The following is a 23811-nucleotide window of genomic DNA, read 5'->3' as shown; positions in this document are numbered from 1 at the left end:
ATGGAAGCCCACGTAGATCCCTTTGGGCATTTCATGAGGGAGTGGCGCACTTTTAAGCCTGTAGAGCTTGAGACTCTTAGGGTCGTAGGTTCTAGCCCCGTGTTGGAGAAGATTCCTGCATTGGACCGGATGACCTTTGGGGTCCCTCGCCACTCCCAATTCTATATCACACTTGCCTTGTGTGTTCTGGCCTCTTTTTTTGTAGAAAATCAAGACAGTTGTAGTGAGAGATTTAAGGCTGCAATCTCATGGAGGGCATCCCAGGGACCACAGGATACTTCAGAATCCCCTTCCTGATGCTGCAGATCTCATGTCTGCTCCCTGTGGCCATGGAAACATCCCTAGCCCTACCAAGGTTGGCGCTTTGATGTTGGTAGCTACAAAGAGAAGTCTCTGGGGTGGTTTAGAAATGTGCCAGGGCGGGCCTGGAAAACCACTGGGATGAGAGAGCCAAAGATCTCCGGGTCTCCTGACATACCCCAAACCGAGGAGAGACTTGGGCCTAAATCTTTCCCTCCTGTTATTTGCAATGGGAAGCAAAGCTATTTTTTAAAAAGCAATTTAAAAGGTTGGAAACAGAGGGACATACCTGTTCAGCTTTTACCACACTCCCCATAGGCTCTCAGCCTGAAATACCCCTTTCTCCCACTCACTTTGAAATAGGATGTGCCAAGTTACGAGGTGCTCAGAAGCTTGCTTCTATGCAACTTGGCGTGTAAAAAGGGTATTATTTAAAAACACTTTCAGAATTCCCTTGGTGCCCTCTGCTGGCCTAAATATTCAATAGTTTTGTTTATGCATTGGACGGACTCCAACCACATTTGTTTTGTTTTGCTCCAAGGTGTAGCGGTTTAGGGTTGCGGAAGGTCAAAAGACCCGTTACTATTTCTGCGGCAGGGACTGTGTGTGTCTCCAGCATCCTAGAACCAGCCAAGGGTTGACGCTTCTTGGCCACAAAAAAGAAATCTTTCAACGCTTTGTACTGATTGGAGCCAATCAGAGTGAAAGGAGTCAGTCCCCTGAGGATAGGCTCCTAGGGTCACTCTGCAGAAGGGGCACAGGAAGAACATCGAGGAATTGTTCTGCATGATTCAAAGCTAAGCATTTAGGAACCCTGAAAACACAAGGCACCCCAGTTTCAAGAATGTGCAAGCTTTGCTGCGTACAATGGAACTTCAGCGGAAACACAATTTAGGTCACTAAGATTATATTGGAGCACTCCAAATCATTTGCCCATGTCTGTGTACGGAAAGTAGATCCAGCTGAAAGGCAACATGTGGAGATCAGTTTTCATCATTGCAGTGTATTCCTAAGTAGCATTGTTTAAGAGGGTTGTATAATCTTAGAAGGGGGTATAGCTGTGAAGATGTAACTAACTATCATGACAGGATCCTGCACTTCTGACTCTGCCACTTACAATAATGTGAATACTCACAACCTGCCCTTCACCAAACCGTTTCAGGCTGGAGTAAAACACGAAATCAATATAACAAGTTAAAAGAACATGTAACATGAGACCAGAGTTAAAACCACAGATGTAACTAAGCAGAAATGCACCGTTGATTTTGTGTTGTGCAGTTTAAAGCTTGGTATGTCAACTCACAGTGTTGAAGCATGCCTTTATAATCCCACGAAGCTAACGAAGGCGTTACTAACTAGAGGGTTGTGCCACCTGGCTGGAACTCCTAGAGGGGCTGGTTGTTAGCAGTGGCACAGCCATCCTGTGTACATGTGAACACACACACACACTCAGCTTGTCCATCTAAGGTGAGGTCTGGGTGAAAAAGCAATGAACAAGTCAACAACACTGTTCAATCTACACAGACAAAAGCCTTCAACTGGTTTTATTTTGAGATCATTTTCTTTTCCTTCTTCAATTGTTCCCAAAACCCCAACCACACTTCCAAGGGCGAGAGGAGGCTACGGGGTTTTACAAAAACTTCGAAGCGGATCTGCGTGACGCCGGTCAGGTCGTGAACAAGACCGCTGCAGGGTTCTGAAACAGTGACATCTCCTCCTTCCAAGGATGCATGTTTAACACACACCGCGTGCGAAGCTCCCATTTCTCACTCTCATTCCACAGCGTTTGGAAACAAAGTCCAGCCTTCAGTGGGAAGAAAATAGCAAAGGAAATTGAGGACCCCCCCCCCCGAATATACACGCCCTGACACTCTTCTCAGCCTACTGGCATTTGACAAAGAGTTTAAGGTCTTCGAGGAATCGAATGTATTCCCGGTGCTCCAGCGCTGTGCTGAGGTCAACAAGCTCATCTGCAAATGTGTTGTCTACCCCTCGGTCAGCCAAGAAGTCCATCAGGTGGTCATACAGAGCCTAGGAATATAATGGGATTTAGGGGGGCAGGAAGAGAGTGAGTGAGTGTGAGTGTCACAAAAACGCAATAGCTGTTACACTCCTTTCTGCTAGGTAAACCTGGGTTTGCCACAAACATGTACTTGGGAGCTCTGTGTAGCTCCCAACCAAGTGCACCTGTGTGATTCAGGAACTTTTCACATTTTTCTGGAAAATCCACATGATTCAGTGTTGAGCTCTTGCACAGGACATAATGCATCTTTCTAAAACGATACCCAAGAGGCGTCAAGGAAGACATGTGGATGTCCTTTCATAAATGCACGCAAGGGTCCTTTGCAGTGCACAAGACTTCCTTACACACTCGTATTAGCAGGTTTGCTAATATTAGCAGGTTTGATAGGCAAGCTTGCAGCCAGACTAATCTGCTGTCAGGGGTTCAGGAGCAGAGACACAGGGGAGAGAGGAAACGGAGAGCGAAGGGGAAGAATCTGAGGGCAGCGTAGGGGAGTATGACAGTGGCCCGAGAGATTCCATGAGCTTCTCCAGCGATTCAGAAGATTCCCAGAGGGGGGCGCCGATGGCCAGGGCAAGGGGGGTCCCAGGGGGGACACACCAGAAGCAAGGGGCCAGCGGGGACTCCCAAAGCAGCAGCGGGAGATCAGGACCAGTTCCCCCACCAGAGCGGAGTGGGGGGGAAGAGTCTCATGAATCAGGGCCAGCGTCTCCTCCAGTAGGGAGAGAAGATGAGTCAGAGCTGGCCACGCCGCCATCGCAGAGTGAGGGAACGGAGGGGAAGTCAGGTCCAGCTAGCCCCCCCGAGGGGGGAAGCAGTGACAGGAGCAGTGTAACGGTCAGGAGAAAGGTTGCTGGCTGGGCGCGTGCGCCAAGTTCAAATGTACAGGCGCGCGGGACAGCAGGAAGCACGGATTGGGAGCCAGGTCCTAAAGCACGCCGGAGGCAGGGGGAAGAATCCGGGGACTCAGCATCAGAAGAGTCCAGAAAGGGCAACACCCCAGCGGACAGGCGGACCCAGAGGAGGAAAGAGCAAAGGAAGAGGTGGAGCAAGGCTAGAGTCTTAAACTGGTGTCTGGGGGGTGGAGATTCAGACGGAGCTTCAGCGGTCTAGGGTTTAAGACGTAGGGCTGCACGCCGCGGCTTTGAAATCGAAACTGCGTTGCAATAAAGACTCTTGTATATAACAACGGACTGGCGTTGGTCCTTTGTGAGCTGGGACCTCGGGCAGCCCTGACATCTGCGTTTCCGTAAAACCGAAAATACAGTCGTGCAAAATAAGAGCACCACCCAAGCGCATGTACCCTAGTTATACAGCTGCTCCTACCCAATCGAGAGAGTCCGTGTTGAGGGTGTAATTATTGTCTCTCCATTCTGAGTCTCCGGTGGGCTGGAAGCTGACCTCTCGGATAGAGAAGATGTCGCTGTCTTCTTCTTCGCCAGGAGCAACCTGATTCGTTTTTTAAAGGGGGTGGTTACAAACAACCCAGTTGGCAGGAATGAAAAATAAAGTGGTGGGTGGGTGGCTTTAAGATAGTTCTGTATTAAGCTTTTTTTTGGGGGGGGGGTTATGCTGGTAGATGCAGAGCAGCTAAACAAGGTCCAATCGTGGGGTGCTAAGCCACACTCCCCCCCCCCAAGAAAACCCTTCCCTCCAACCTGTGGGCCTGGCAGAAGCACTCTCACTGCTCCCCCAAAGTGCATGACATAGGGCTTCCCTTCCATGCCGTATGGCAGTTCTCCCCACGGTCCTGATCCAGATTTCACTGAGACTGCTACCCCCCCCAATAGCTGGGGGGTTTTCTATTCATTTATTTAATAAAATTTATACGCCACTTCGATTGTGAAAAAACAACCTCATAGCAGTTCATAAAAAAGATAAAACAATAAAATTATCAGTAAGAAGAATGGAACAATAATTTGAGGCTTTCCAAATGTTAAGGTAGCAATAGACCAAAAGCAGATTAAAACTGGGGTCAACTTTCTAAACATCTCCCTAAACAAAAATGCCTTTTAAAAACCTCTTTTAAAATGTGAGAGTTATTGGGTTGCTGCTGATTATGCTGATTGGGTTTGATTTTGATTATGCATTTTGTGGTTTTATATTTTGATTTTATTCTGTGAACCACCCTGAGACCTGTGGGTATAGGGCAGTATATACAATCAATCAATCAATCAATCAATCAATCAATCAATCATGTTTTTATCAGGCACCAGAAAGAGCACAGTGAAGGCGCCTGCCGGATGCCAATAGGCAGGGAGTTCCAAAGTGCAGGTGCTGACACATTAAGAGATGGATTTCATACAAATGCAGAAGAGGTTTTGTGTGGTACCCGAGGCGGGCTTCCCATCCCTGTAGTAAATACATTTTCTCAGCCTGGGGCCTTCCAGATGTTCTGGACCCCAACTTGGATCCACCTGAGCCAGCATGGCCAATGGTCAGGGATGATGTAGAGTTGGGATATAGAAAACATCTGGATGGCAGGCAGGCTGATGAAGAAAGCTGGTTTACTGTACTGTAGGGGTAGAGAAGCTTCTTCCAGAGTAAGGGCCACATTCCCTTCTAGGCAATCTTCTGAGGGCCACATGGCATGGTGGGCAGGGCCAGGAGCGAATGTGGGCAGAGCAACACATGTAAATATTAATTTTCTCAGGTGGGTTAGTTTATAAACTCGCACACCACTTTCTATCCTCCCTCCAGGCTAGCAAGAGGTGGGATCAGAGTTCAAGGAGCCAGTGTGGTGTACTGGTTAGCGTCTCAGACTAGAACCTGGGAGACCAGGGTTCAAATCCCCACTCGGCCATGAAGCTCATTGGGTGACCTTGGGCCCATGGCTCTCAGCCTAACCTCCCTCACAGGGTTGTTGTGAGGATTAAATGAGGAGGGGTGAACCATGTACACCCCCTTGAGCTCCTTGCGAGAAAAAGATGGGATATAAATGCAATAAATAATAATATTCCAGCCAGGCCTAAAACACCTGAGGGGGACATGCAGCAGGGGCCAGGGAATAGCATGGCCTTGGGAAAGGCCCCCAAGGGCCAGAAAAGAGGGCTCAAGGGCCACATGGCCCCACGCTTTCATTTCGAAAACAACACCCACCTCGTCCTCAGGATAGTGGCAATCCAGCACAAGCGTCTGCTTGGTGTCGTCTTTGGTGACTTCTACAACGAAGTTTGGGGTCGACGTGATCTCAGGCTAGAGAAGAGAAACAAACACCTGTGTGGGCCTCTGAAGTAACAGTGGCCAAAGGATGCTCTGCTAGCAAGAGCAAGAAGGGAGGTTATGACTGCTGCTACTCTGGACACGACCCACCCAATAGTGGGATAGGAGAGCTGGAAAAAAAATTCACACCTGGCGACCAACGCGGCCCTTTGGTTTCAGATAGAAAATGGGCAAACGCCCGGGGGCACGTATTTTCACAGCCCTCTAGCAACTATGGTGGCTCGTTTACCAGAGACGATTTAGCGTTAACTCTGGTGCCTCCCTTAGAGAAGGATTCTTCCTCGTTTACCTCTTGCTCATCTGGCTTCTGCCCTTCCTGAGCCTCGTCGAAGCTCGGCGGGATGCTGTTGTTAATGTTGAACGAAACGGTGACCCTGCAAGAAAGTGGACCCGAAATCAGCAAGCAGAGATCAAGACAGAGCAGCCTAGTGTTCTACGCCACATGCTGGGGAGCTTTGGGCCTCCAGTTGCCGCTGAACTACAACTCCCATCAGCCCCAGCAACTGTGGCCAAGGATGATGGGACTTGCAGCTCAGCTTCTGGGTTATTCCAGAGGCATAACTGTACCCCACCCCCAGCTGTCCTTTTTAGGCCCTCTGTGAAAATTCCTTGCATGCTTACGTTTCACCAGCTACCTTCCGCACTAGCTTGGCCTCTGTGCCGTGCACGTCCAGCTCCCACCCTCCGGACATCTTGGGGAGGGACTTGTGCTTCTGGATTTTCTTCTCTTCTTTGATTTCATCCGTGAGGAACTCTGCAAAAGCTTTGTCACCTGCAGGTTGGGGGGTGGAAAATAACAGGTTTTCTTCCCCCTCTGACACCACAAACCAAAAACTCATGATTGATACACAAAGCATCACTCTCAAGCCATTAAGGAATTTGCAGTGCTGCTTAATAATTTTGGCAGCGCCACCGGGTCTGCGCTCCAAGGAGCTTGAAGTACAGTCATACCTCGGGTTGAATATGCTTCATGTTGAGCGCCTTCGAGTTGCGCTCTGCAGCAACCTAGAAGTAACGGAGCGTGTTACTTCCGGGTTTCACCGCTCACACATGCACTCAAAATGACTGCATGTGCAGAAGCCGCGAAAAGCGACGCACGCGTGCGCAGACGTGCCGTCGCTAGTTACGTTTGCTTCTTGATGCAAACGGGGCTCCAGAACGGATCCCGTTCATATCCAGAGGTACCGCTGTACAGTGGTGCCTCGCAAGACGAAATTAATTCATTCCGCGAGTTGCTTCGCCTTGCGATTTTTTCGTCTTGCGGAGCGCGGATTCCCTGGGTATTAACGGCTTTAAGAAAAAGGAAGCAAACCCGCAAGACGTTTTCGTCTTGCGAAGCAAGCCCATAGGGAAAATTGTCTTGCGAAGCAACTCAAGAAACGAAAAACCCTTTCGTCTTGCGCGTTTTTCGTCTAGCGAGGCATTTGTCTTGCGAGGTACCACTGTATAACATTTTGACAGCGGGCATGAATGCTGGCAAATGCTGGTCCATGTCCTAAAACTGTTAAGGAGCGATTTGGAGGAAATGTTATTATCATTATTAAATGCTGTCACCATCATCACCAACATCATTATTATTTTTGGCACATCCAATCAGCAGATACTACTAAGCTGACTGTATATGCACACACTATTTGAATCTTTGAGTTTAAGTGATTTTTTTTATTCCAAATAACTAGCAGCAGTTAACACAAGCACCCCACAGCACTTATTATGCAAACCAAAACTTCTGAGCTAAAAAACTTTACTGTTTTTGTACAACCCTACAAACCTGATAAGCATTTACTCACATCCCCATTTTTCAACTGGACTTATTTCCATGAATATTGGGTTGCATCCAACACAATAAGAGTAATCTCACTGAAATCAGAGGCCATGACTAATAGTGGGTCTACCCTGAGGAAGCCTGACATGGGATCCATCTAAGCCATGACTGTAGGCGCTTTTAAGAACTATTACTAGAGATGCAGTGAAGCCCAAGTCCTCTGCATGTTTACCTGGGAGTAAGTCCCCCTGGACTAAATGAGGCTTACCTTTTGAGTAAGCATTTATGGAATTGAACTTTTGGAGCTAGGACACACGTGCTCCTTCCCTTCCTAACTGACCCTGTTCAGGCCTCTGCCCTCAAACATCTTCCCAGCTCCTGATCCTTTTATCAAATTAGGTAATTTAAACGCTTGCAGAGAGCCAATGGTTAGTGTCGGATTGGGAAGACCCCAGGGCTCGGCCATGCAGCTCAAGGGTGTGACCTTGGGGCCAGTCACTGCCTCTCAGTCTAACCTATCTCCTTGGGGAGTTGTGGGGAATAAATGCGGAGGGAGAAAACCACAAACCTTGAGCTCCTGGAAGAAAAAATGTGGGATGGAAATTCAGTAACTGCTCAATCCCGCTTGGGGGGGGGGATGAGGATGAACCCATACCCGTTATTATTACTATTTTTTTCAAAGCCTGCCTCCCCCTGGGCGTAAGCTCCTCTTGAATGGCAGGCACACGTTTACTCGCGAGCAGCCCGATTCCGAGGGGGATTCTTCGCGAGCAAGCGCGCCTTGGCTCGCAGCCCAGCCCCCAAGCACTTTCCCCAGGACAAAAGCTCGCTAGGAGGAGGATCGCCGCCGTGTTTTTCCTCGGACGCGATCCCCAGCGGCCCCAAGGGGGGCTTCCTCGCGAGTAAGCGCCGCCCGGAGCCCTGCGTTCCTTGCGAGCGACCTTCTTCCCCCTTCCCTCCGCGCGTAGCTCACCATCGGTGTGGAGGCCGCCGCAGGCGCAGGATACAGAGGGCGAGCCTGGCCGGAGGAGGCGGCTGGGGCCTTGGCCGGCGCCGCGCAGCACCCACAGCGAGCGGGTGAAGGGCCGGGAGATGGCGGAGGCGAAAGCGAAGGCCGGGCCGGGAGGCGCCGCCGAGCTGGGCTGCAAGGACAGCAGCGGCGGGGGCTGGATCGGGCGGCGCGCCACGGCGGAGAGGGCGGCGGAGCGCAGGGCGCGAGCGAGCAGCATGGTGGCTGGGGATCGAGGGAGGCGGACACACGTGGGGAGAGACGGGCCGGAAGGGAAGGAAGGGCCAGGAGGGGGAAATCCTGACCCGCCTCTTTCCCTCCCGCCTGCTCTGCTTAAAGGCACCGCGGCGCGCAAGGCAGCGTCTCCAAGTGCTCTCCAAAACGCGCGGGCTTCTCTGAGCGGTGAGCGCTTTGCGCATTGAAAAATGAGAGAGGAGAGTCTTCTCTCCAGTGCCAGAAACCCAGATAGGCAGGGAAGGCACCGTCCTAAGGGCCCTGCAATAACGGCTCAAAATAATAGAGATTTGATCTCGAAATCAGGGCCGGATTGATGAGGCCCTAAGCTACTGAAGGTAATGGGGCCCTTTATATGTCCAGCTGTCCTTTGTCAGCAACAAATTGTGGCTGGTTTTTGGTGTTGAAAGGACAGCTGGACATATAAAGGGCCCCATTACCTTCAGTAGCTTAGGGCCTCATCAATCCGGCCCTGATTTCTATATGGTAATTTATGGACCTAAAAGGTATCTAAAGCCATTTGCACATAACAAAACGTGTATTTTATCAAAGTAATTGTTGAACTGGAATTAAGTTAAGAAGTAGTATGACTAGCCCAAGGTCACCCAGCAGCTGCAGGTGGAGGAGCGGAGACCCGAACCCGGTTCACCAGATTACGAGTCCACCGCTCTTAACCACCACACCACACTGGCTTGAATGCCCACAAGTTCTAGTGACCTGGGAAAGGGAGACAAACTTCCCTCTATCCACTTTCTCCATGCCATGCAGCTTTATAAACTTCTATCATGTCACCGGTCTTGCCTTTTCTCTAAACTATAAAGTCCCAAACAATTCATTGCATCATTGACCACAGAAGTGGTGGCAGAGCAAGTCCCCTTATCTGCAACCAGCATGAATTCAGGTGGCTGGTGGAGATGGAATGGAGGAATTAGCCTCTTTTCTACCAGATGCTCACTTGCCTTCATGGGATTTCTTGTCCCTGATGGTGACCAGGCTAGTCATTAACCGGATGACTGGTCTCACCTTTTGTGCTCGAGTGTGGGGAGCACTACTGAAATGAATTGGGAAAGAACAGCTTTCTTTGTCAGCTATCTAGTGGCTTTTTGGCAGGTCTCCAGCCTTCCCCCAGAGTAACATCTTCCTTCTCCATTACGCAGTTCAGGTGCTTTTCCCCAGAGGAGTCAACCTACTGGCAAAACAGACTGTATTGGTACAGTGGTGCTCCGCAAGACGAATGCCTCGCAAGACGAAAAACCCGCTAGACGAAAGGGTTTTCCGTTTTTCGAGGCGCTTCACAAGACGAATTTCCCTATGGGCTTGCTTCGCAAGATGAAAACGTCTTGCGAGTCTTGCGAGTTCCCCCCCCCTTTTTCTAAGCCGCTAATAGCCGCTAAACCGCTAATAGCGCTAATCCGCTAATAGGGATGCTACGCAAGACGAAAAAACCGCTAGACGAAGAGACTCGCGGAACGGATTATTTTCGTCTTGCGAGGCACCACTGTATCTCCCTTGTTCTCACAATAAGAGGTTCTCCCCCCACTGCCCTGTAACCCTTCATGTGCATATTGCGGCTGTCAACAACACAAGCAAGATATGGAGTTTCAAGATGGTGCACTTCCTAGTCCTTATGACCACCACGGGATTATCTCCTCCTATTGGCAAGTGGCTGGAGGCGGATGGGAATTGTGGTCCAAAACTGCTGGAGGTTCACCAGCATGGCAAAAATTGCTATCAGTCAAGGGTTAGGGGTTTTTAGTTCAGAGGGTGATGCTGCCAGTTTTGAGTAGCTGTTATCTTTCTCCTCCCTGAAATTAAGCACAGAACAACTAGTGCTACCTACCGTGGTGCAAAAGTACGCAAAGTGGACTTCTAAGCTAAACCAGAAGTGGGGGACTTCAGGCCCGGAAGAGGGTAAATCAAGTCTTTCATATTTCTCTCTGGCTCTTGGGACTCTCACTAGGCCACGCCCCTCTTTGGCCTTGCACCGTCCCCTCCTCCGTCCTTTTGCCTGGCTGGGATGTGTCCTTGTCATGATGGAGGGGTGCTTGTGTGCCTGGATTTTGCAAGGCTGGAACATAGCCTGCAGACAAAGGAAGGAGTCCCAGCTGTTGTCTTGCCTCTGACCCTGCAGGTTTGCCCAGGGAGGGACGTGTCCCTCAGACTGGAAAAGATTCTCCACCCCTGAGATGAGCAAAGGCGAATGAGGGAAAGAGAAAAATTAGCATCTCACACCTAAAAAGAAGTGTGCTTTGAAAGACTGCTCTCCCCTTGCAAAACGATTCATGTTACTGTGACACAAAAACGCGAAACCACAGGGTTGACAAAGTCTCTTTCAAGGCCATTTTCAAATAAATAGAACTGCTTTCTTTGGGTACACACCTCTTTTCCAATTTACTGAGCTCCAAGCTCTTCTGTCCTCCCTCAGATAAGAGGACATGGATGCCCTAAGACGTACATTATGGCACAATAATAGAAGGATCGTTTGGAATGAAACTTCAGTCACCCAGTTTTTGCTGCTGCACAGATGCAGATGTGGTTGGCACAATGTACCTGCACAAGGAAAGTCTCTAATCCCTGTGTATTCAGTTCCCCCAAAAAATACCACTTCCCCAAATTCTTTGGCCAGGGTGGCTAACCCACAACTCTCAGTCCATTTTCTTCCCATCCCGCTTAAGACCCCACTAGTTTTGGCAATACAGCAAGAAGAGAAATAAAAATAATGTAGACGCAATGCTGGGGGTGGGTAGAGAGGCTTATATCTCTCCACCCAATTGTCTGGTTGATAAGTCTGATGAGCAGGGAGGAAACAGGAACCCCTCCTCCCAAAGTGATCTGCACTGTTCAACCAAGGAGGGAGGGCTGCGTGCCTGTGCGTGCATGCGTCCGATACAGGTGTGCATGCGAAAATGCGGCCTGGTGGCATGCAGCCCTGGAGTTGGCCGAGAGCGAATGCTGCTCAGGCCAATGAAGGTTCGGTGGGTAGGCTTTCCTTCCCTTGTCCCCGGGTCAGTTCTTGGCTGCTCTGAGCTTCCGGCGGAAGTATTCAGGCGCTGCATCGTAAAGCCAGTCAGCATCGACCACGCACAGGTCCCTCATGTAGCACTTGTTGGTGTGGAGCAGCTCGTTGTAGGTGACGCAGGCCGGCTTGCAGTGGAAGAGGACGGAGGAGGGGTGGATGGCCACCAGCTGGTGCGTGTCGGTCGTGGCATAGGTGCCGTCCGCCTGCAGCTCGGCTGTGTTCATGAAGAGGCTATGCGCCAGGCAGCGGCGGATGTTCCCTGTGTCGGATCGGGAGGATTCCAGCGGTATCGAAAGCTGGGCGGTGAAGTGCAAAACAAAAAAAGAACAAGAGGATGAGGACTTTTGAGGACAGCACAGAGTTTAAAAACCATCCCTTCCAGGCACTCTGTAATGAACGGGGGACGCACCACCATCTACACAGGTTCAATTATTGCCTGGCAAATTGAACATCATCCTATAATTACTTTTACCAGCCCAAGTTTGAACTGCAAACCTGCATAGCAAACCTAAGCCCACAGCACCTTCCCCTGTGTTTCGTCCTGTGTGAGATCCCTTTCTAGGTTCCACCACTGCCTGAAGCAAGGCTGCCAGATCGCTTTTATTTTGGTTGGGTTTTTGAGTTGTGCCATGCTGCTGTGGCTGATGAGAGTTCTAGTCAAAGCCTGTCAAGGACTATTATTCTTGTATGATTCAGATTTATGTTTCAATACTAACTGGAGGAGTTGCTTCTTCTTTTGTTCTCTTTGCACTTCTATTGCTTCCCTCCCCTTTTTGTCCCACCCTGGCTGGCATCTAAAATAACAACTTGGGTCTCATTAAAAACGGCACATGCTGAACAGTTTTGAAGCCTCCCTATAGTTACCTTGATACAAATGTCCCTGAGCTGAGCTCTGACGTCAGAGACCAGCATCATATTCCTGCTGTTCACAAAGTTTTCTTTGCACCATTCCTGAGGAAAAGGAGAAAGTGTGAGAGGAGAAATTAGAAGGCTAACTGCTCGGGTCAGGCATCAGCTCCATATACCTCACCTTGCAATTTTCATACATGAATGAACACACATTGTATCTACCTATTGATAGACAGACATAGATGTGTATGCTAGTAGTAGCATTAAGAACATGGAGCGATGCTCCCCCAACAACGAAATCCAGTAACAAGCCAGAGATAAGTCACTAAATAATAATACTTAAAAAAAGAAAGAAAGGAAATTAATGTTTGCCTGCACTTGACGCCTAGTCACAGATACCAAAGGCTGAACGTTGGCTACCTGGTACTGAAAGAAGTGCATGCTCAGAGGTAATCTTGATTTTAAAAATATACATAGTCACAGGATCCTTGAGAGAAAAGAGTACTTTGCTCTGACTTTCTGAACTCGCTTGCTCTCCTCTTCCCTCCCCATTTCTTTTTCCTTTTGTGCTGTCCCTGCCTGCAGACTCACAATCTTATCCTTTAATATCTGTATAAAACTTTGAGCACTTTTATGAGTTCAACAACATCAACTACATTACTTAATGGCACCTGTCATTACTTAATGTCTGCTATTACATGTATAAGGGAAGCATCAGTGTCTCTTAATTGACTTCTTTTTTCAAAATGTTCTGTTTAAAGTGACTGTTCTGAACACGCAGGAATTAAGTATCAAAGCATCCTTGTCAGAACAGAAGTCAGGAATCCCCCTGTTACAGAAGATGGGATTTTAAGAAGGAGCACCACAAACCTGCCCAGTCAAACCTGCCCTGAGCACTTACCCGATTGCCACTGATGTTTTTGAAAGCTCGGTAAATGTTCAGCAGCGTGATGTGATCCCCTTCACTTGAGATGAATTTCTTCCGGACGGCTTGTACTTCATCCCGCCGCGAAGGGGGGTTGTAGAGGACACTGTCCACAGAGAGCAGGGAGACAATGGTGAGGATCTCCTCTGTGCAGTGGAACTTGGGGCCCATCAGGATGGTCTGCCAAACACAGGTAGAAAGAGGTTGCTTTTAAAAATGATGAGATTCAGCAAGTGAGCCAATCGCCCGGCAAAGAGGAATTGTATAGGATGCCAAACTGGAAGGTTATAGGGCAGGTACGGAAGAGCCGCACCGTGGAAGTGATAAACTTGTGACTGGCCTGGACCATTTCAGATTGCAGGTGCAGACTAGCATGACACAACGCTCCTTTCTATTTAAAGGACATAGATTCTATTCTGCACATAGATGAGTGGACTTCTTCCTCATATGCCGTTTTCCTATGTGCTGGGAATTCTTCCATCATGGCAGTCAAGATGCAAGAGCCCAGACACAGCAGGGTCACCACCTCTGTGACAGCTAAGACTGAGCAATGCTAGGCAGTATTGTGGCTTGTGGAGTTCAGAAGGGGTTTCCAGGAGATGAAATCCTAGCACAGCTACAGATTTACTATATATATATCTGGCAATGGTGCAGAGTGCCAGCTCAGGAGTGGCACCTACCCTACCTCCCAGGCTGGATAGCTGGGCTCAAACGCCAACTCCTTCCTTTCCACATAGTACTGGACTCGCCAGGGGAGCGGAACCAAAGTCAGTTAACACTTTCTCAACCGTAAAGAAGGCAGAAAAGCAAAACAGAGGAAAACGTGGCTGTGCTTTTCTTCTGTTTTGCTAGTGAAGAACAAGAAAACAGAAGCAAGCAGAAGGATCTAATTTGTCTCGAGGGAAACAAAACACAGGTGACTTCCTTACTTTGGAGAACTTGGGCTCCAGAGGAAATGCAGCCATCTTCCTTCCCAGGGGGGTGAGGATCAGCTGGTCGTCTTTCCTTTCCACTGCGCCAAGGAGGGCCAGTTGCTCCACGGCTGCCTGGAGCGCTTCTGTCAAGACGAAGGAGACGGGGGTGAGGATCACACAGCTGGTCACAAGCCACAGGTGTCAGAAGTTGCATAAGAACATAAGAGGAGCCTGCTGGATCAGGCCAATGGCCCATCCAGTCTAGCATCTTGTTCTCACAGAGGCCAACCAGATGCCTGTGGGAAACTCACAAGCAGGACCCAGGCACAAGAGCCCTCTCCCCACCCGTGCAAGGGAACCCAGCTCAACGTGCACAGCAATCTGACAGCAGTATATAGATAATCACTACATACGATTAGCCACTAGGAGCAGGCATGTTCCTCAGGTTAGCTCTACACTTTGTGTAACTGGTTTGCTGACTATAGATCAGGGGTCAGCAACATGCAGCCCATGGGCCGGATGCAGCCCATGAAGACCGTTTTACCGGCCCCCGAGCCACCCGCTCGGCGAGTCCCCCGCCCGCTGTGCAAAACCAGCACAGCGCGGCGTGGGGACTCGCTGAGCGGCGCCAGAAATCGTGTCTGTGCACGCGCAGATACTGGAAATCGTGTCTGCAAATGTCCAGACGCCGAAAATGCTTCTGTGCAGGCGCGATTTTCAACGTCTGGGCATGCACCAATGCAATTTTCGGCGCCACGGACATGTGCAGATACAATTTCCAGCATTGCGCTGTGCCACTCTGGCCCACAGACCATCTCCATGGGAGTGATCCGGCCCATGGCCGGTAAACCTTGCCGACCCCTGGTATAGATAGAATAACATCAAACAGCTAGAGTTACCTGGAGATGGTTTTGACATGAAGTCAAAGGTGAGGACGTTTGGGATTCTCAGAGCCAGGAGGTGGAGCATCACACCAGCTAGGTTACACCTGTGGAAGGAGAACCATTTCACAAACAGCCTGAACTTTTGCTGAAGCAAGTGAACTCGCTCCACCCAACTTGCACTTAGTGGCTCCTTCTAAGCCTCAACCACCTTGTTTTAAAATATCATTTTACAGTCTGATTTTATGTTTTTATACTGTAATGAACCATGGTGATACACTTTTATTATACAGCGGCAAATAAATATTTGTATAAATAAATATTTTTTTAAAAAATGAGTTACATATTTCCTTTCACTGACAGCTTCCTTGAGTCCCTCGCTGTGATGCAAATTCTTTTTTGGGGGCCTCCCATATATATATAATTGAACACTCCCACATCTCCTCTGCTGTGATTCTGTGATACCAGACAGGACTGAATCTTGCCCGCCCCGAAGCAGCTGACATCACCCAGTGATGGCAGCTGATTGGCAGGTGGGTGTGCCTTCGGGGAAACAATCTCATGGGCCGAGTGGGAGCCCCTTGGAGTCCAGGATTGGCCTGTGGGCTCAAAGTCTCCCACCCAGCATCCTCTCTTATGAACTTGGGATGATCCCGTGCAACTCTTTTGAAGGAGATTGGACCAGAAGAGGGAGCACTTCTCCGCTCAATGTGAAATTTACTTCACAGAGCAGTGAACACTTCTCCACCGAAAGAGCAGCCTCACCTTTGGATCTCTGGTATCGTCATTTTGTCAAACTTCTCAAACTCATCTTCGGTGTAGAGGCGGTAGCAAAGCCCGCTGTCTTCTCGCCCGGCCCGGCCTGCCCGCTGCCAAGCCTGGGCCTTTGACACCCGCTGGACCGCCAGCACTTCCAAACCACTTTCTGGGAGGAGCAGAAAACACCCACCATTAACCAGATATTTCACATGGAGCAAAGTAGGCTTTCTGTGGCTCCAGAGGAAAGGAAACAAACCAATAGGCTAAAATCACAAGGTGGTTTTGACTAAACAGAACTGGCTCTACTACAAGCACTGCAAAATATCTGTTGTGCATTTGTAAGAAGTCAATCTTTTAGCGTGGCAGCACCTACACTTTGGAACTCCCAGCCTACTGACATCAATTCACTGTTCTATTTGCTGAGCCCACTAAAAATATTTTTGTTTGGACAAGTCTAATGTTATTGTGTGTTTTAATCTGTTTTTAGTTTATCGCTGATTTTAGTGTGTGTGTGTTTATGTTTTAAGGAGTTGTTTTAACTGTTTTTACCGATACTTTTATTGTTTTACTCCACGTAAACCACTTTGAGGTTTTTCTTTAAGTGAAGTGGTGTGTATATCTTCTGAAATATAATAAATAAATAAGCATCAGCCAGAGCCTTTGACTATGGCAAAGTATGCCTTAAAAGCTGGTGGACTTCAGGAGTGTCTAAGCAGAGGCTGCCTCACCACCAATCTGGGATGCTGGAGGTTTTGTTGCACTGATAGGAAGTTGGACTTTAGAGCTGAACTTCCTTTCCAACTCTGGAATTCTACAAAACAGGAACTCCCTTATAGGAGAGACTAACAGCCACTACTGAACAGATACGGCTCTCAAGGATTTAACTTGACTTATGTCTACTTAGGAGCTATCAACCGTTTTCCAGTTTTGTTGCTCAGTTTGTTTGACATCTGTCCTGGTGCACATATGCAGCAGAATGAGGTGAGAATAAAACAGTGGAACTGTGAGTGTTTATACCATTTCATGTTGGAGGCAGGGAGTGCTGTGCCAGAAGAAAACTAGCCCAGCTTTCACTGGGCTAGAATAGGAGTGGGGAACCTCCGGCTATAGCCTGATCTTAGCCCGACAGGAGGGTCAAATATGGCCTGCGAGGCCATTTTTTTCAAAACCACACTCACCTGTCAACAGGGTGATGTCAGCTGATGTTGTGTTGTCAGCTGATGTCAGCTGATATTGGTGACTGGCCCGGGATGATGGGAGTTGTAGTTCAGCAACCTCTGGAGGGCCAAAGGCTCCCCACACCTGGTTTAGAGGCTTCTTAGCTAGACTGACCAATGGTCTGACTCAAAACTAGCCAGCTTCCTGTGTTCCCAGGACCCTCTACCTTAGCTAGTCTCTCAACTCTATCTCCTGGCATGACTCTGTCCAGTACACACATACCGGGACTATACTTCTTCGCTTTAACCATGCCTGTGTCCACAACATATTTAATGCCTGCAATGGTGATGGAGGTCTCAGCAATGTTGGTAGAAAGAACTACTTTGCGATAACCCTGGGAGAGAAGAAGAAAAAAAGCCTTATCAATGCTCATTCTAAGTTTGTACTTTGCTGCAAAAGTTTATTTTTAAAAGGTTCAAGCCATCTCCTCACAATGAAAAGATGAAAGTGTTAAAGACAGGCAAGAAATAACGTATCAAAAACAACAAAGCAGGAGTAATTCCATCAGAGGCTTGCCTTCAAGTTGCCCTGTTTGTTACTGGATGTAAGGCAAGTGGATATCCTGGAGGGGGGCTTTTTAGCTGTGGGAGCCACCAGCTCAGGAATAGCCTTCTGGGAAAGGTGTCATGAGCCCCAAGGAGATGTCTTGGAGGGGCTGGTTAGAGCAGGATGAGGGATGGGAGGAGTTGCCCAGAGACAACCTCTGGAGGGAGAGAGAATGGCATCAGGGCCAAGAAAGACAGCGGGCGTACCCAGAGCGGAATCAACAGAACAGGATTTGGATTCTGGGTAGGGTCTAAAACTGTATAATGAAGATGCCAGACAAACCTCCCTGGGGAGACCTAGTGATCACCACCAACTTAAAGGTAAAGGTAAAGGGACCCCTGACCATTAGGTCCAGTCATGGCCGACTCTGAGGTTGCGGTGCTCATCTCGCTTTATTGGCCGAGGGAGCCGGCATACAGCTTCTGGGTCATGTGGCCAGCATGACTAAGCCGCTTCTGGCGAACCAGAGCAACGCACGGAAACACCTTCCTGGCAGAGCGGTACCTATTTATCTACTTGCACTTTGACGTGCTTTCGAACTGCTAGGTTAGCAGCAGCAGGGACCGAGCAACGGGAGCTCACCCCGTGCGGGGATTTGAACCACCGACCTTCTGATCAGCAAGTCCTAGGCTCTGTGATTTAACCCACAGTGCCACCCGCGTCCCATGAAGACGCCAGACAAACCTCTCTGCAGAGACCTCGTGATCGCCACCAACTTGGGTGGCTGTAAAAGAGGATTAGACTTAACTCATGGAAGATAAGTTTATCAGTGGCCACTGGCCATGAAGATGATGTTTGGCCTCCACTGTCAGAGCCAGTGAATACCAGTTGCAGGAAATAACCAGTGGGGAGAGTGCTGCTGCACTCAGGTTCTGCTTGTGGGTTTTGCAGAGACATCTTGCTGGCCACTGTGAGAACAGGATGCTGGACTAGATGGGCCCCCTTTGGCCTGATCCAGCAGGGCTCTTCTTGGGTTTTTACGAACCAGGCCTTTTGTCTAATTTGGATGCTACAGTCCATCTTGAGCAGTTTAGTAGTTTTTTTTAAAAAAAAAAAAAAAAGCGTCCGAGTAATCAAACCATTTCTGCCATCAATTACTTACTTTGGGTGCAGTCTGGAAGACCCGGAGCTGTTGTGAATAAGGCAGAGAAGCATAGAGAGGCATCACCGCCATCTGAGGGCAACCGTCAGGAAGATGCGTTGCAATGTCCCGACAGGTTTTGGTCATTGCTTCGATCTCTTCCTGACCCGTCAGAAACACTAGGATATCCTGAGGAGGAGGAGCTTCCTTTAAAGAAATGAGACACATATGATTGGAAAGTGGTCATAGCTTAATGGTAGGGCACATGCTTTCATAGAATTGTTGAGTTGGAAGGGTCCTCAGTGGTCATCTAGTCCAACCCCCTGCAGGTCCCAGGTTGAATCCCTGGCATCGCCCTTTAAAATGATCAGGTTGCAAAACAGGTTACGTTTGCTCTGCCTGAGCCCTTGGAAATCCACTTAGCAGTCAGAAGAGGCTAACTGGACTAGCAGGCAGCATTCTATTTAAATTGGATGCACATACAGAAAAATGAAGATTTACATTAATACTTTATCTGCTCTCTGATTTGTAAACTTGCCTGATCACTATATGTCTCAACACCTCTTAATATATCAAAGCCAAATTTTGAATACATTTTGAATAAAGATAGCATACCAAACTTTTCAAAACTGCACTCATTTGAATACCTCTTAAGATATTAAAACCAAAATTTGTGCGATTGTTCCTGAGAAAGGTCAGGATAAAAAATGTACCATAGATATTCAAAAATATTGAAACTAATGTGGTACCTGGTGGATTTGGAAAACTGTCACTAGAGCTGCTTGGAGGTAATCGCTTTGAGATTGCTTAGCGTAGAAGATCTGGATGGGATGTTGCCTGCCTTCTAGGTAAAGGACAGGAGCGCCATTGAAGTACTGGGAAAACAGGTCAACATCCATAGTAGCTGACATTATGATTATCTGTAAGAAAACAACAAACAACAACAACCCACCCTTGTTACTGAGAATCGTGCTTGATGAGTAGTATAAGAGATCAATATGAGGCCCTCCAGCAATTTAAGTCCAGGGTACCTCAGGGAGCGCTTGAACCCTTATATTTCAGTTCTATCACTGACATCATTTGCAGAAGCATCACTGGTTGTTCCCCGAGTTGGTGAGGCAAATTTGACAACAACAAGAAACACAGCCTTCAGTGTCTTAACGCCTGCTGAAAACTTTTCTATTCTGTCAGGCTTATGCAGGCAACTGAAAATACACATCTCCACAATAGTTAATTAATGTCTGATTTTAACTTTTCATACAATTTTTATTGTATGGTTTTATGTGCAATTGTTGTAAACTGCTCTGATGTTTCTTATGAACAGCAGTGTGTGTCAACTGGCAACCTCCTGCCCACCACTTTTAACCACTTACTTTCAGTGGCGACTTCCCCAGTTCCTTCCGCCTCTTCTGTGCTGCTTTCACCACTCCAAATAGCACATCTGTGTGGATTGTCCTCTCGTGTGCTTCATCCAAAATGACGACGCTGTACTTGGCCATGAGGGGGTCCCCAATGGCTTCTCGCAGCAGCATCCCATCGGTCAGGAACTTGATTTTCGTCTCCTCAGAAGTGAGGTCCTCAAAGCGTACCGTGTAACCAACCTGAACGTAGGAGTCATGGGGTGGGGTGGGGGTGCAGAAATAAGAAGGTGGCACATATTTTTCACCAGCTATGCTTCATGAAAAAGTGGAATATCGATGTAACAATACATAAACATACAAGGTGATATAAATTTCTTGCTCCAACAGGCCTTTGGCCACTAAACTGGCTATTGTGGCAGGATGTTTTCAATAGTAGGTGTTGTATGTCTTTTGTGCTTTTCAATTGTTTTAAGTTACTAAACTGTTTTTAATATTTATATTTATTGTGTGTTTTTAGTTGCATTGTTTAATTTATGTTGTCAGCCACCTTGGGTCCTGCACTTGGAGAAAGGCAATACAGTGGTACCTCAGGTTAAGTACTTAATTCATTCCGGAGGTCCGTACTTAACCTGAAACTGTTCTTAACCTGAAGCACCACTTTAGCTAATGGGGCCTCCTGCTGCTGCCGCGCCGCCGGAGCCCGATTTCTGTTCTCATCCTGAAGCAAAGTTCTTAACCTGAAGCACTATTTCTGGGTTAGCGGAGTCTGTAACCCAAGGCATATGTAACCTGAGATACCACTGTACATAAATTCAATTAATTAATTAATTAATTAACTAACTAATTGAAAAGTACAGAGCTGAGAGAGGAAGTGGGGAAGCGTGTCACTTTTTCAACTTCTGAAGCTGGATAGCTCAGTTGGTAGAGCATGAGACTCTTACTCAGAGGGCTGTGGGTTCAAGCCCCACATTGGGCAAAAGATTCTTGTATGCAGGGTGTTAGACTAGATGACTCTCATGGTCCCTTCCAACTCTATGATTCCTTCAGCTCCACGCAGGAAAATACCAGGATCGTACCAGTTTCCCCAGCTCTGTTTTCTTCTCATCTGAGACTCTGGTGGCCAAGGATATAGCAGCCACACGGCGAGGTTGGGTCACAGCAACGATGCCTTGGCGCCCAATCCCTCCTTCATAGAGGTACTGTGGGATCTGAGTCGTCTTGCCTGAGCCTGTTTCCCCTGCAGAGCATTAAACAAATGGCATTGGGAGGTTATTGCCTGTGGTCTCCAGCAGAGACACATCAAGGTCAGTCCCCAATTACATGTCTACATTATTCTGCCGAATGGAAAACAAAAGCAACGGGCTTCCCAAATTCACACAGTCAACGCAAGTGGAGCTATCTACTCAAGAGCGATCCTAACAAGTTGGATGGGACGTCTCCTGCCTGACAGGTGTGTGCTTTCTACCATTCATCTCACCAGTGGAATGAGGACACCACTAAGTCCCTTTAAGTTGGCCCATAGCTGTCAACCTTCCCTTTTTTTGCGGGAAATTTCCTTATTCCAGCACCATTTCCTGCTGCTATCCCAGATTGTTAGATAACCTGTAGACTGTCTCCAGGACAGGTGAGGCTACTGATCCCTTATTTTCAAGGCTCCTGATCCCTTATTTTCAAATCTGAAAGTTGACAGCTATGAGTTGGCCCTACACTGGCCCACGGAAGGCAAGAAGGAGAGGCAGAATCGCGTAAGCCTCACCCCCACTGCAGAACAGGGAGGAATGCTCTCCCAGTTCCACAAAACAGAGATTGTCCTCCGGATGTTCCTGAACTTGGGGGTTCGAACCTGGGACCTTCTGCAGGCAAGACAGGTGCTCTAACCACTGAGCTACAACCCTTCCCTAACAACCTTGGGGGGGGGGAGGGAGAGGCACACAAGTCCACCATCCCTGCAATAACCACAAAGGGAGGTGCTTGCTTCAGCCCCGCCTCTCAAGCCTGAAAAGGAGGCGGAGTTCCACAGGCCCCTCCCCTGCACACTGGAAAAGGAGGGGCTTGTCGCAGAGAATTCCCCAGTCAGCCCCTTTCCCCTCACCCTCTCCGGGAGGGGCGTGGCCACCGCAAACCCCTCCCCTTTAAGGGGGAGGGGGAGAATAACGGCGGTTTGTTTCTTATTTTTAACCCTTCCCTCACCGATGAGGACGGCGCAGTCCAAGCTCCGGAGCTGCCCGAGCAGAGTCCCCCGCGCCTGGAAGATGGGCAGGCTGCGTCGCTGGCTGTCGAGCCCCGCGGAGGAGCCGGCGGAGGAGGCGGTCGCCGTGTGGCGCTTGGGTCCGGGCGCCGCCAGCAACATCGCTCTGCGCGGGGCCGAGCCGAGGGGCCCCGTGGCGGAGGCCAGCTTCGGTCTCTTGGGCGGGGGCAGCGGGCCGCCTCCCTGAGGCATCCTCACCTCCCGGCAAGAGCAGGGCTGCTGCTGCCGGCGACAGGGAACATGCTTCGCCGGGCTCCGCCTCTCTGCCCGCGCTTCAGGGCCGGAAGGACTACGCTTCCCAGCACGCCTCGCGCCGGATGACGTGCATCGCCGGGCCCCGCGTCCTGGCGCCAGCCTCAGCAACAGCCCAATGCCTGCTGGGAGTTGTAGTGCGGATGGACTGTTCGCAAAGGCGAGCATGCATGCGCACTTGAGACTCCACGAAGGCAGCGCCACCTACAGGCAGCTAAGAGCGCAAGTGATGGAAGCGGAAGGAAGTAGCCGCTGTTGCATAGCAACGGAAGAACCTTTAAAGGACATATCGCTCCCCTCCCCGAATCTAAGGATGCTGGGAATTGTATCTGCTAGTGGTAAACTAGAGCAGTGTTTCCCAACCTTGTGCCTCCAGCTGTTTTTGGACTACAATTCCCATCATCCCTTGCCACTGGTCTTGGTAGTCAGGGATGATGGGAGTTGTAGTTCAAAAATAGCTGGAGGCACAAGGTTGGGAAACACTGAACTAGAGCTCCCGGGATTCTTTGGGGGAACCCACGTGGTTTAAATCTTCTTTTTTGGCGATCACTGGTAGCCGAGTAAGATTATCTTCCATGAACACCGTCTTAACCAGGCATCCCCAACCTCGGCCCTCCAGCTGTTTTGCGACTACAATTCCCATCGTCCCTGACCACTGGTCCTGTTAGCTAGGGATGATGGGAGTTGTAGTCCGAAAACAGCTGGGGATGCCTGGTCTCAACAGTCCATAAGTGACTGTGGAGGCCAATTCTGGAACCACACATCCTTCCACAGTGTGGACATAGGTTTCTGGGAGTTGATGAAGGTGAGGGTTTAACAAGCGTGCCTTCCTCTTAGCATGTTTCTCCCTTTTGTCCTGATTTCGAGAGTTTTCAAAGTCCATGGCACCTTTGGTAAAGGCTGTTCTCCACTTGGAGCGCTCGCAGGCCAGTGTTTCCCAGTTGTCGGTGTTTATACTACTTTTTTTAGATTTGCCTTGAGAAAGTCTTTGAGCCTCTTTTGTTGACCACTGGCATTACACTTTCCATTTTTAAGTTCGGAATAGAGTAGTTGCTTTGGAAGACGATAATCAGACATCTGCACAACATGACCAGGCCAACAAAGTTGGATGTTGAAGAATCATTGCTTTGACACTGGTGATCTTTGCTTCTTCCAGTACACTGGTGTTGTTCGCCTGTCATCCTAAGTGTTGTGTAAAAATTTTC

The 23811-nt window shown here is 48.9% G+C and overlaps 2 protein-coding genes across 2 annotated transcripts; both read right to left on the bottom strand.

The window, feature by feature from the left end:
- Positions 1–1810: 1810 nt before the first annotated feature.
- On the bottom strand, positions 1811–8577 carry C1QBP (complement C1q binding protein). The gene is made up of 6 exons (XM_079955849.1): positions 8284–8577; positions 6167–6317; positions 5835–5919; positions 5423–5518; positions 3650–3772; positions 1811–2331 (listed from the first exon to the last, which is right to left on the bottom strand). The coding sequence occupies exons 1-6, from the start codon at positions 8537–8539 to the stop codon at positions 2182–2184; spliced, it is 861 nt and encodes a 286-aa protein (XP_079811975.1). The 5' UTR covers positions 8540–8577; the 3' UTR covers positions 1811–2181.
- Positions 8578–10870: 2293 nt separating this feature from the next.
- On the bottom strand, positions 10871–22789 carry DHX33 (DEAH-box helicase 33). The gene is made up of 12 exons (XM_079955565.1): positions 22297–22789; positions 21183–21343; positions 20119–20346; positions 19495–19665; positions 18767–18952; positions 17341–17452; positions 15907–16066; positions 15160–15248; positions 14276–14403; positions 13323–13526; positions 12437–12523; positions 10871–11868 (listed from the first exon to the last, which is right to left on the bottom strand). The coding sequence occupies exons 1-12, from the start codon at positions 22772–22774 to the stop codon at positions 11560–11562; spliced, it is 2313 nt and encodes a 770-aa protein (XP_079811691.1). The 5' UTR covers positions 22775–22789; the 3' UTR covers positions 10871–11559.
- Between the last annotated feature and the right edge of the window lie 1022 nt (positions 22790–23811).

This window comes from Podarcis cretensis (assembly GCF_951804945.1).
Source record: "Podarcis cretensis genome assembly, chromosome: 15".
Classification (NCBI taxonomy): Eukaryota; Metazoa; Chordata; class Lepidosauria; order Squamata; family Lacertidae; genus Podarcis; species Podarcis cretensis.
Note: the sequence above shows the minus strand (reverse complement) of the source record. Positions and strands in the feature narration are given on the sequence as shown.

Coding starts and splice junctions, on each gene's coding strand:
- DHX33 (XM_079955565.1), bottom strand. CDS start 22,774: ATGCTCGCCTTTGCGAACAGTCCATCCGCACTACAACTCCCAGCAGGC. Junction 21,344..22,296: donor GGACTGCGCCGTCCTCATCG/GTGAGGGAAGGG, acceptor AATGCTCTGCAG/GGGAAACAGGCTCAGGCAAG. Junction 11,869..12,436: donor TCAGGGACATTTGTATCAAG/GTAACTATAGGG, acceptor TTCACCGCCCAG/CTTTCGATACCGCTGGAATC.
- C1QBP (XM_079955849.1), bottom strand. CDS start 8,539: ATGCTGCTCGCTCGCGCCCTGCGCTCCGCCGCCCTCTCCGCCGTGGCG. Junction 6,318..8,283: donor CGGCGGCCTCCACACCGATG/GTGAGCTACGCG, acceptor CCCAACCTGCAG/GTGACAAAGCTTTTGCAGAG. Junction 3,773..5,422: donor GCCACTATCCTGAGGACGAG/GTGGGTGTTGTT, acceptor AAAACGAATCAG/GTTGCTCCTGGCGAAGAAGA.